Raw genomic sequence first — 13,369 nt, forward strand, 5'->3', positions numbered from 1 at the left:
AGTTTGTAGGGTTCACAGTAAGGAGTGACAATAGCTGCTTTCTGCTTGGACCCATAGGCCAGCAGGAAGCCATGCCAGCTGTTGTTACAAACCTGGCCAAGAACCCATGGCTAGGGAGCTCATGGGCGCTAGAGTGAGCATACTGCTGTTACAAAATGCAAGGCACTACCCTCTCAATTCTTATTTCTATATGAATAGAGGAGCATATAGCTCTCAAACCGCATCAGGGAAGCTTCTTCTTGCAGTAAATGGCCGCTAACACAGAGACCCACAACCAGTTTCAGTGCTGAGAGTGACAGCAGTGTTCGACCCTAAAGGGAATATCTGTATCACAAACCCCTCCTCCCAAAGCTCGGGGATCATTGAGGAAGAAACCAGTAGGCCAGTAGGAAGACTGTAAGAGCCGGAGGTGGTGGGTGACTGAATGCAAGGAGACAGTGTCTGTGGACACACTGGGGGCACGTGTACGTATGAACTCTCAGCCATTGGGACAGCATGCATAATCCTTCAGCAAGGAGAGACAGTTTCCTTCCTGTCATGCAAGGATCCCTGTGGTCACATGACCCCACCTGGCTAAGGGAGCATATTGACAGATCAGGCAGCAACTGCAGTGTCTGTGTTTACGTTTACTTGGTCACACTTCAACTGGATGCGTGTAAAGTGTAGAAAAGAATCAAAGCAGATATTTGAAGCAGTAATGATCTAAGGATGCTTAAAGGAACAAGTCACTGGCTTAGAAAAAACAAGACTGGGATTGGTGTAGAGACTATGGTTTAAGGGTGAAAGAAATAATGAAAGGGTGCTCATTATCATTAATTGTTATTCTTTCAGTTCTGCTGCCATGCCTAAAAATGATTTTTTGATGGCATTTGAACGGATGAGTTATGAACCTAAACCAAGCCTAGGTTTCCTCTTCCCTGGATGTCCACAAGTAATGAAGACGTTAATTACAAATCCCATTGTTTTTGAGAGCTCTTTGTGGCCCCGGGGAGCGGTGATCAACGTTTTCAGGGGCCTCTCACGTTTCTCGAGGTTGTGGTGCCCATTTTCGACGAGGAGGGACCTGTTCAGACACTCAGGACGAGGCCAGAACCCAATGGCTTCCTTGTGGTCCCTTGTTCTCTCCATTCGTATGGATTACCCAACAGCGAGGATGATAATCCCAGCCTGCTCCTGCCTGGTTAGTCTCTTTATAGTCAGGGGAAGGTCAGCTATTTTTTGATCCCCACGGGAGAAGAAAGCTTCTCAATCAGTATCTTAAAATAGCCAGCCATTCTCAGCTGCTGGGTTGGAGCCCCTCCAGGGAGAGCAAAGGGACAGGGTGGAAATGAGAAGCTCCAGCGAGGACCTGCTCCTGAGGTCTTGCCGACTCAAGAGTGGCATTCTTTCTTTGCTGTTGTTATCGAGAAGTTGACTGTTTACAATTTGTTCTTTTATTTGAAAGGAAACTAGTCAATTGGAAAATGAGACTAAATGTTGCCATTTTCTTTGGGGCCCTCTTCGGAGCCTTGGGGGTTTTGCTGTTTTTGGTCGCTTTTGGATCGGATTATTGGCTTCTCGCGACTGAAGTGGGCAGGTGTTCAGGTGAACAGAATGTGCGTTTCTTCTTCAAAATTTCTCCATTGAGGGCGGCCTTGGGCACCGTCTTGAAGAGGAGTCGGGGGTGGGGTATCTATTTCTTCATAGGGAGCTCTGTAGGAATCTAGTGGTCATCATTATTGGAGATCTCAGGTATTAAGGCATAGCAGACTTGATTATACTCTTGGGGTTGACTGCAGGACACTTGTTTTCTGTGCAGATAGAGAACATCACTTTTCACCACGAAGGATTCTTCTGGAGGTGTTGGTTCAGTGGCATCGTGGAAGAGAACAACTCCAACATCTGGAAGTTCTGGTACAGTAAGTGCAGCCAGCCTTGTTCTACCCCCTTTATCTGAGACAAAAGCAGGGATAGTACCTGTCCCATTCAAGTGGATTGGATTCCTAAATGTGCAGTCTCAGTACGATGTCACCAAAAGGGTCACGAACAGAATCCTTTACAGGAGAAATGTCTCTAGCAATAACGTCTCTTCCTTCATAAAAGGAAGAGTCTCAATACTTATAATAAAACAGGAGTACCTGCTGTTTCTCTGCCCATATTTAAAATATACTGCCTCTAATTAAAAAAAAAAGCAGATTTCGTCCATGGTAGTTTCTTTTCAAGTGTCTATTATTGGTATGTTTCAAATCAGTGTTTTGGAAACTCATTTGGCTATAAACTGAAATTTCAAATACAAAAGCCCAGAAATAGAGGTATTATTTTATATTCATAGCTTAAAAGTTTTTTTAATCTATTTTTTTTTTATAATGAAACTTAATTACCAGTGGTAGCAGATGAAAGCCGCCTTAGTTGGGCTTCACCCAAGTTTGTAGGCAATATCAAGAAATGCTTTCCTTTTATGTCTGTGTTCTTCTAGGGAAATGTAAAGTTCCCCTTTGAAGTCCAGGAACTTGAAGAGTATGGTGCTTTCCTTGAACTATGCTTCTTCTGCTGTATTTATCTTCGAGAAACAATTCATTGCCTATAACTAGCAGCCTCTTTATTATCTCATTTATTATTAAATGAAAGAACTAGTCAGCCTAAAGTCAGCCTAAAGCCTAGGGAGGGTTGAGATTATTGTCTTATTTTCGAATCCTCCTGTCACCCCCCTTGCTCTTTTTGTGTCCTGCAACTTGTCACCAGATTGTTTAGGTCTCCCGTGACTTCGTACCTTTCTTAGATAGTCTGTCATCTTGACCCCTGTTAGAATACGGACTCAGACTTTGAAATCTAAATACACATGGAACAATTGACGCTTTCATAGGCTTTAAAAGTGATTCTTGTGGTTTCCTCAAATGTGGATATTTTGTTTGAATTCTTAATTTTAACGTTCCCTCATTTGTATCCTTCCCCTAACATTGGGGGTGTCTAGGAGATTATCTGCTCGTCTGAACTCGTCAAGGTCAAACCTAACTTTACTACATTTCTGAGACAACCATGTTTTCATATCTCCTGTGTGCCAGGCATCGTGTTGGTAGAAAGAATCTGTGAAAACAGATACAGCACTTTGCCTGTAGTCTAAGTCTCGTGGGAACTCGTGTTCCTCCTATTGAATTCTAGTTTTTTTGACTATTTTTTGACTTTTCCTTCCAAGTTCCCCATGTTTTCCAGCAGAGTGTGCGTCTCTGGCAGCTCTCTGGGCTTGTCGGTAGGTAGCAGTTTTGTTTTGCTTCTGTGTCCCTGGTTCCTGGGTTCCCGCTCCATTAGGCATGAGTCATCTCTGAACCTTCAGTAATGGGCAACATTTCTGTGCCTTTCTCCCTAGCCAATCAGCCGCCATCCAAGAACTGCACACACGCGTACCTGTCTCCGTACCCTTTCATGAGGGGTGAGCACAACTCTACCTCCTACGATTCTGCTATTAGTAAGTATCCCTGAGCTCTGGCTGCAAAAGTTTTACAAACAATTAAAAATAATATGACATCTGTGATTATAATGCGTCATCTGATATTAACTTGCTAAATATAAAGCATTAATATTTTAACACACCATTTGTACATTTAATTAGAATACAGCTTTGATTTAAAATTGGAGCTATTGTGGTTCACTCACGATTCAGGCTAATCATTTAAAATGTGGTTTTGAACTGGAAGACAGTGATGTTTACCAGGAAGAGCTGCTTCCTAGATAAGTATTGTAGTATACATCCTACTTAAATTTTCTTCTGTAATTGTTACACATGAAATGTGATTATACTACCTTGTTCATAGAAAGTGACTTAATTCTGTTGGGAATGTTTGACCATCAACAGAATTAACTGGAAATCATATTAAAAACATTGTTTTTGATAATCAAATGAAGGATGGGTACCAACTATCAGTACTTGGAAGTGTCAAATTCAAACTGTTCTGAAAAGGGATCCTAATTTGTGTAATGTTTTGTATTAAATAATATTAACCACAGTTCTATAGAGCAGAACCAATTACATATCTATCTCTTCCTGTATGCTTGGTGGATTGGTTCCAGAAACTCCCATAGAAATCTAATTCCTAAGGTATTGAAATCTCACATATAGTGTGGTATATAATTTGCTTATAACCTGGTCACTTCAGTCTTTATACTTTAGGTCATGTCTAGATTTTTTATAATACCCAATAAATATTCAACTGTTATTTAAATACTTGCTATGCCGTATCATTTATTGACTGACAAGCATAAGATGTATGGGCATGGTTGGTAGGGGCATATTGCTTTTCTGAGTATTTACAGCTCACAACTTGAGGAAGTTGGGGCTGATGGAGGACATCTATATATATCTCCTTAATATAACTTAAAATAACTTAGGGTCATTGCATTATTATGAGTATCATCATTATCATTAACAGGTTAAGATCCTTCAGTGAGAGAGGCATTACAGACACCATCTATTCAAAACTTATGCACCTTAAGGAGATACTGGAGAATAGAAGGATAAAGTATCGTCATATGTACAAAATAATTAGGCTGGAGATGGAGAGTAAATGCATGTCATGGAAATCCCACTGCAATTATGCTTAGAATTATTATGTAGCACCACGTGTAATTATTGTGCCAGTAATTTGGATCCAGTGACAAAATTATATCCAACTTTTAAAAAAATCACCAAACTCTTGCTTGGCATCCATATGTAACTCTATCCACTTTAAGCAAATTTATTGAACACTGAGTAAGAATGGCTAAGTTGAACAACGATATGTTCTAGAACAGAAATAAGATATACGTTTCATTTCTTCTGTAATGATGAACAAGAGAATGGCCTAGATTTCCTGGACAGCAGCCAACCTGACTTTTGTGTTTGTGTTTCCTAGTTGATGAGACTTGTCTTCCCCAGACCCCAAAGCTATTTTGTAGGCAGCTCTATGTAGCTTCCGAATTACCAGGTATTACAGTCATTTTCAGTAAATTGGAGGAGGTATTGTTTATAAAATTTGAAACATCATGGCCTGGAAAATTGTTAATATGAGTTTCCACTCACCTGAGCTTTTGGAAAGACGCTTGGTCAGTGTTGCCTTGTGTGTGCCGCGCATGCTCGCACAGCGGGCCGTTGGCGGAACCAACACCAAGACCCACATCTCTGACTTCTGTTTCGCTGCAGTTAGATAGAACCACAGTGGTAAGCACAGCTGCTTAGGGTGATGAGCCATGAGACTGCGTTTGGTAGCACTCCTCTGTACTCGAGAGGCAGAGGAACTCGAGACTAGTCTGGATGACACAGCCAGTCCCCATCTCAGAGGAACAAAAAGAGGATTAAACGAGCAGCAGTAAGAATGTGTGCTTGCTTCTTTTTCCTCTGACCTGAACCTGGGTATACATTTGGCTCTAATTCAGTGTTTCCTTTAAATACTTTTTAGCTCTCAAAGACATAGTCTGAGAATCATTCATTCTTAAATTTATGTAACAGAACAATTGCCCACGCTTGGTGAGGTTGGCTTAATTCTCAGTGCTTGAAACAGGCTTGTGAATTTTGAAGTCCATTTAATAGCCTGTTGGAGATCTGCCAAGGTTTAGGTTTTCTGACTGTTTCATGCTTACAGTCATCCTGGTTCACTTATTTGTATCATCTGGTGATGATTCAGTTCTGATTGTATTGTTATTTCCCTACATTGGTGTCCCCGTAGTCTCCGGCATCCCTCCCCATAGCTAAGAGTTTGTTATTATGCTTGGTGTCATCACTTCCCTCTGCTTCTTCTAGCTCCACACTAGCACAGAGCAGACTAGACTACTTTATTTTCTATTTTCATTTTTGTTCATATTGATGTCTCTAGAAATCAATGCTTCATAGCTGGGAAATGCTTATAATTTTGTGGAGAATTATTACTCTATATCAAACTCACATTTAGAAGTTGGAGGCTTGGCTCGGTGGTAGAGCATATTCCTGGTGTGTACAATCATAGATGAATTGATCAAATACTTTCAGTAATAAACCACTTTCTTTTCAGGTGAAAAAAATTAAAACTGAATAACAGACTTCGTTTTCTTCTTTTTCGTTGTTGCTGGAGCTGTATACATTCTAAGCTCACACACTGCCACAGGGCTACACACGGGCTCCCTTTCCTCCCTCCTTCCTTCCCATCTCTCCCTCCTCTCCTTCCGTTTCATCTCTCTGTGTCCCTCCCTCCCTTAGTCCCTTCCTTCTTTCCTGTCTTCCCTCCTTCTCCTCTGTTTTTATTCTCTCTCTGTGTGTGTCTGTCTATCTGTATACCCTGTGGTTTCTATTTATTTATTATTTTACATATCAACCACAGTTTCCCCTCCCTCTTCTCCTCCCGTTCCCTCCCCCCATTTCCCTTCTTCCCATCCAGTCCTCTGTCTCCTTTCAGAGGGAGGTAAGGCCTCCCATGAGAGTCGACAAAGCATGGCATATCAAGTGAAGACAGGATCTCTGCAATAACAGTCAGTGCTCTCAACTGCTGAGCCATCTCTCCAGCCCATTTTTACCGAGTGATCTCTCAAAAATGTAAGCATTTGCTGCTGCCTGTAGATGAAAAACAGTTATATGTCTGTAAAGTTTATCACCATTTTAGTAATTCTTCAGATTATAGTTCCAGGTCTTTGAGTGGTGGATCAAAATATGGAAACAGATTTTCTTTGTTTCTGCTGTTCGGTTGTGTGGCCAGGTGCCTGCCCACTAGTACTGAACACCAAATGGCTTCAATTAAGGAACTGTGATAGGGTCAGAACATGAGGACAGAGAAAAGGGGGCATGTTTAGAAGCGGAAGAGGTGTCCTCAGTTTGAGATAAGATGTATTTGAGTTGGTGGTGGAACCATTTGGAAGTAAGTAGCTCGAAATACCGAGTCCGTTCCTAAAATGTATTGATTAGCAACAGCAGTTAGTGGTGAGAAAGGCCTGGAGAGAGTTCTGATATTATGAGCAATCTTTCAGAAAATAATCACAGGCAGGATGTGTAAGTTGTACTTAGGGCAAGAAGCAAAAAGGACAAACAAGACAAAATGAGGGGACATCAGAATTGCAGACACATTTGCATTCAGTGCAGTGCCTTGTTCGAGGGGCCAGCAAGTGGGGCGAGCAAAGGGGCATGATCCTTAATGAAGAAATCAGAATGAAAGGTGGGGGGGCAAGAGGCACGGGAAGGAACTGGATCAGGAGCTAATAATGCAGTTGCTCTAGTGACCATAGCAGCCCCTTTCCACCAAGGGTTCCGCTGTAGATGCCCATCAAGACTGCTGTTTCTGGGCCCTTCTTCCCCTCAACCTGCCTGCCCTGCTGGTTCCACCCTGGATGCCCAGACCTCTGCTCTACAGTGCATGCTGGCTCGTTGCCCATTCTGGGACTGAACTTGAGGCTCTTTTTCTGGTATTGACCTTCTCACCCCCTCTGGGGAACTCATTTCCAGTTCCTGTACATTTTATCACCTCCTAATCCACCTGAGAGCCAAGTCCCACTCTGTGCTTGCCCTTCCTTTTTCTTCTCCCAAGGGACAGTTTAAGAAGCCTTGCCTCTCATAAAAGGGTGGGGCCACAGAGTGCTGGGAATGCAGAGGCTCCCAGGGATTGGTAGGGAATGTGCAGTGGGAAAGTTGAGAGCCCTGCAGTTAGCTAACACTGCGACTTGGAATAGCCACCACAAGAACAGGATGACTGAGGGACTTTACAAAAGCAACCACACACACACATGTACAGCACGAAACAGAATGCTATTTAGAAATAAATATCCTGGCATTTGGCTCTTTGATCTAGCACAGGAATGAATTCGAGATATGAATAAGGTAAATGCTTCAAGTATTTAGGAGACACGGTGGCAAATCCTTGGGATCTAACTCTCTCATCAGGATGTCTCTCCCATCCTCCACTTGTAGGGCCACTTTCTGGAGTGTTTATGTATTAATTTTCTGCATGTTCATAGACGTCACTTATGGATAATTTCCTAAACTTAAGTGTTTTAAACACTTCAGACTTAGCTAAGTAGAAAAAGATCTGCGCTGCATAGAACAGGAAGTGTATCTCTTCAGGTTTCTCCCATAAGGCCAAGACCATAGTGTTTGGAAATATGTTAATGTCAACTTGATTTTCTACTATGCATAAAAGCATCTGGCCCCACACAGCCATGACCACAGATTCATCATATATTTCAAGGGTTTCTGCAGTACCTGATTAACAGTGGTCTTTCGGTGTAAGCCCCACGCCCTGCCCCAAACATAGGCTCCCAGTGGTTCTGGTGTGAGTACCACCCCCACAACGCCACACTGAGCTTCTCCACTACCCACCCTTGAAGATAGCATCAGTTCTGCACATCCATGACCCAGCATCAAAGTTGTAGTTAGAAATTATTCTCTGAGAGGAAGCTATTTTGTATTATCTGTGGTTTATTTTCATGAGTTCCTCCGACGGGGAGGTTGCTTTTGGGAGATAAGACTGGAGTCACAGCAGTGTACCGTGGCTTTCTTTCGGGAGGACAGGCTCCAGGCTCTGTATGTATCTGCAGAAATGGCTGCAGCACTCACAAGTGGAATCCCCTTCTCAAGATGAGCGGCACAGTTGGGTTTTTCAATCTTGGCATCTTTGCATTGTGGCCCGGCTGATTCTTTGCTCTGGGGACTATCCGGCACCTTGCTCAATGGTCTATAATGGGAAGCCTGACTTCCACCTACTAGATTCCAGTAGGGACCCCCTCACTTGTGACTATTACAGATTGTCCCTAGATATTGACAAGTATCCTGGGCAATGGAGATCGGGTTGGCACACACACACAGAATGTCCCCTGACAAGATCACTGGGGACTCTTATGCATCCGTTCCCAATACTTCCAGCCCAAGACATGAGCTTTTTGGAATCATACTTGTTCCTCAATAAAGTAGGAACATTGGTTCCAGGATCAATCCCATGAACATCAACATTCATGGCTACTCATGTCCTTTATATAAAATCATGTCTTTTTTCCCCAAAGAAATGAGTACATCATTCCATATTCTTTAAATGATTTCCTAGTGACTTATAGTTCTGATGGATATGACAGCTTTATCAGTAGTCGCTATGCTGTGTTTTCTGGAAAGAATGACTAGACTGTTTTGTGTCTACACTGGACATTTATAATTTTGTTCTTATTCATATTTCCTTAAAATTATTGCTTCTTTCCCAAATATTTTGATCCAAGGTTGAATCCTTTGCGCATCCTATCTGCATGCTGCCTGGTTGCACGCAGTCCCCAGCCCACCACCACATGGTAATGGCTACTCCCCTTTTGTCTTCCTTCATCACAATATGCAGCCCCACGGGGAACAGGGAGCTTGCCTAGGCCTCTTGTCTTTAAATATCATTGCTTTGGCTCCCAGTTTGAAGCCTTTTCTTTGAAGCCAGTATCAAAGTATTAACTGGAACATTTTTTTTTTAAATTACTAAGTGTCGATAGTATACCTTGCACTATTCTGAATACTTCAGGATAAGCGTGAAATTTTTGCCCTCATACATGTATCTATAAGGCAAAGCTAAATTAGAAACTAAAAACCAAAGTAGAATTATCCAGAACAGAGCTGTGATGGACGTAAACGGTTGTGGAGGGGGTTGGGGTGGACAGTTTCTAAGCAATAGGAAAGGGAGGGCTCGGCTGGAATAGGTTCTGTTGGGCAGCTGAAATGTCTCATGGCCTAATTGCCTCCTTTGGGGACTAGATACAGGCTGTACAGAGAGAGTGTCACATAGGAGCTGGCATGTGGCCAGCTTCTAACCAATGCCCAGTCTCTGGCCCCATGCTTGAACTAAGAGCTACAGCAGCTTCTTTTACAAACTGGTTTGTCAAACGGCCGCAAAAATAGAAACCACTTCATGCAGCTGTGAGTAAAGTGAATAGAGATGCTAGCTTAAGTACTTAGCAAAACAGTTGGCCATATCATTATTCGATAAATGTCAGTTCTTCCTGTGACGCTGCCCCTGTTCGGAATTCCCGGAATAGGACACCACCAGGCCAGAGGCACTCATCGTGGCTTCTCCCTAGTGGAATTTTTCCTGTCCTGTGTCTCACATGTGTGTGTCCACATCAGGCATTTGGTAGAGTTTTCAGATAGAGTAAATTTTTCTTGTCATCACGATCACCATTCTGCTAGTAGCTTCATCTTTTAACAGCATGCTTTGTATCCTGGCTAAAATTTGGCCTTCTTTATCTGGTAATATTGGTTGAAATTTATTCAACAAATGTTTGTTGAGCACATGTTATTATGTGCCAGACATTTTTGTGTAGGTTCTGGTGGTTTTGGAGCAAAGCAACAAGAACAAAAGAAATATTTATCATTCTAGTGTGGGGAGGTGTAGTCAGGAGAAAGTTTCTGAGAAAGTTATCTCTGTGCGAAGATGGGAAGAAAGCCCATGAATGGCCTGTAGCCAGAAAACTGAATTTCAGAAAAGAGAAACAGGACCCAGGGAACAGTGTGCCTGATGCACAGAGAACAAGATAGAGCCAGCTGGATGGGAGTGAGTGGGGGCATCATAGAGAGACCAATGCTGGGTGGAGTGGGAGAGTGGGCATAGAGAGGATGCTTGCTTCAGAAGAAGGAGTGGAAGCATAGATCTGACTTACAAGGACTTTGCAGTTCTATAAACAGTTGAAAGATGTAGCTGAAGTCAGGGCTCTAGTTAGGAAGTTTTCTATATTTTACAACACTAGGGACAGAATATTAAGATGTGAACATATGCCCAATTCTTGTAGAGTCCTATGTTGATTATTTAACAAACATTAAATACTTCTGTTAAATGAACATCTCATAAGAAGAAAATGAAGCCAAATAAAACATCATCATGAACAACATCAAAAACCTATGTGTGTCTGAAAAGCTATGTAACTTAAAATATCAGTCTATGATGATGGGTCTTGGTTATATTTTAGAATTTAATTATGTTATTTTTAGAGTTTCATGTAGCTCAGGTGGGCCTCAAACTCCCTATGAAGCTGAGAATGACCTTGAACTCCTCATCTCCCTCCTTCCATCTGTGCAGTGTTGGGATTGCAGGTGTATGCCACTATTTTATTATAGGATATCTTCAGATATTTACAAAGAAATAGTATATATGCTGCTATTGCCCAGGCTCAATACTCATTGTGTTTGTTCTCTCTCTAGGAAGAATTCACTGTACTTGTCCTAGTTACTTTTCTATTGCTGTGATAAAAAATACCATGAGCAAGGCTACTTATAAAAGCAAGTGTTTAACTTGGGGCTTATGGTTTCACAGGGTTAGAGTCCATGACGACAGAGCAAAAATGTAGCAGCAGGAACAACTAAAAGCTAATTAATGTCTTGTATGCAGATTGGAGGCAGAGAGACTTAACTCAGACCGACCCTGAGTCTTTTGAAAACCTCAAAGCCCACCCCTAGTGGCACACCTCCTTCCAAAGGCCACACCGCTTAATCCTTCCCAAACAGTTCCACCAACTGCGGCCCAAGTATTCCAACATGAGCCTATGGAGGCCTCTCTTACTCAAACGGGCATAGTACTATTTTAGATCAAATTCTAAGCATTGTGTCTTTTTCTATGATAAGCATATCGGTGCACATTTTACAGAGTCTACTCTCCCACAGGTGATCATGAGGATAACACAGAGGCTGCCTCTTTCTTTCAACTTGACTTCCTTCTTCATCAGCGTCTTCTGCTGGAATAGTGCAAGTCCAGTCCAGGAAACTGACATAGATAGGTAGACTTGGTGTGTCCCTATCAATATGTATTACACAAGTGGATGTGCATGGTGTGATCACCACCCACAGGCCCCAGGCAGGATCAGGGAATCTTTATGAGTTTCCTCACCCTGAACTCCTTCACTCTTCTATCTTTCGCCATCCCAGCCCTTAGCTTTCCCTAATGCTAATGCGCTATATCACTATGTTTTATCAGTTCAGTATTATTAAAGGGAGTGATATAGTATATAACCTTACACTGGCTTCATTACACCCTAAATGATCTGATTAACAGCACTCCCATTCAGCAGGAAGCAGTTTGGAGAGAAAAAACTGCGCCCATGTTCCCAAAATATTGTTTATAAATGTTCTTTTACATTTAAAGGGGGAAATGATATAGGTATGAATAATTTGCATTGGTATGGATTTTAAGGTCAATTTTGTTATATGTATATGTATTTCTTGATCTTGATTAAGGTATTGTGATTGTGTAGTTTATTTAAAAATGTACTGTATAATTAAGAAATATAGGTTGTTAATGGATAATCATCGATAATAGTAAAGCTTGTCGTCCTGTTACTTAGATTTTCTATATATATCGAGATATATTTCAGTTAGATAGGCATTCTTCATATCTTTCAATGACTGCAGAATATGGCATTTTAAATGTTTTAATGACTTAGGGCTTTTTATGACAATGAGACACGTTTGCTCCTGGCAGCACCCATCTACTTCAAGAGGAAGATGGGCATTGAAGAGGCTCCTTATGGAGTTTGATAGCCATTTGGACAAGAAACTGCTCTTGCCTGGACTGATGCATAAACTGGACACAGAGAACCCGCAGAGAGAGGACTGCTGAACTTGCCTAAAAGTGAGATGTTCTTTTGGGGTTCCTGATTCATGAAGGAGTCTGCGAGACATTCTTCAGGACACAGCAGATAGTGACTGAACTGACTTTGAATTTTCCTGCTTCATGGAAATGTCTGCTGGATACTATGGGCCTGAAGGCTGAAGATAGATGCCCCAACGGTACAGAGGAACTTTGGGTGACTGTCCAGGCAGTGAGATGTCTCTGTCATTTCTAGAGTTTTGGATTTCTTGTTTACTTAGGTAATATTATATTTTTCTGGAGTCTTTGATAAACTTGAAGAATAGTTAGTTATAGTTATAGTTTTCCATTGTTATGATAAAAGATAAGGTAGATATAATTATTGTAACTGTAATTCTTGCTTAATAACTGTTTTGTTATATGTAATTTTGCTATGTTAAAGTTAAAGCCTTTCCTTTTCGTTTAAACAGAAAAAGGGGAAATGATGGAGGAAGGTCATTGGTTAAGTAATAAAGAAACTGCTTGGCCTCATAGGTTAAAACATAGGTGGTAGGAGTAAACAGAACAGAATGCTGGGAGGAAGAGAAAGTGAGCTCAGAGTCGACAGCTCTGCTCTCTGGAGCAGAGACACCATGCTCCCCTCTCCTGGGTAGACATGATGGCTCTGCTCTCTGAGGCACTCGCGATGAAGCTCCAACCCAGGATGGACGTAGGCTAGAATCTTCCGGGTAAGCACACCTTGGGGTGCTACATACCTTATTAGAAATCGGCTAGTCCAGGTGCGAGAGTTAGCCTAAAAGAGGCTAGATAGAAATGGGCCAAGCAGTGTTTAAAAGAATACAGTTTTCTTGTAATTATTTCTG

At 41.8% G+C, this 13,369-nt stretch overlaps 1 protein-coding gene across 1 annotated transcript in view; it reads left to right on the forward strand.

The window, feature by feature from the left end:
• Nucleotides 1–1,303: 1,303 nt before the first annotated feature.
• Nucleotides 1,304–13,369, forward strand: part of Tmem182 (transmembrane protein 182) — a 39,464-nt gene continuing 27,398 nt past the window's right edge. Inside the window, exons 1-3 of the mRNA XM_005359996.2 lie at nucleotides 1,304–1,595; nucleotides 1,799–1,898; nucleotides 3,344–3,442. Of these exons, the coding sequence (XP_005360053.1) occupies nucleotides 1,464–1,595; nucleotides 1,799–1,898; nucleotides 3,344–3,442 (331 nt within the window). The 5' untranslated portion in view covers nucleotides 1,304–1,463. The remainder of the gene's footprint in view (nucleotides 1,596–1,798; nucleotides 1,899–3,343; nucleotides 3,443–13,369) is intronic.

Source organism: Microtus ochrogaster, linkage group LG2 (genome assembly GCF_000317375.1).
Source record: "Microtus ochrogaster isolate Prairie Vole_2 linkage group LG2, MicOch1.0, whole genome shotgun sequence".
NCBI classification, from domain to species: domain Eukaryota; kingdom Metazoa; phylum Chordata; class Mammalia; order Rodentia; family Cricetidae; genus Microtus; species Microtus ochrogaster.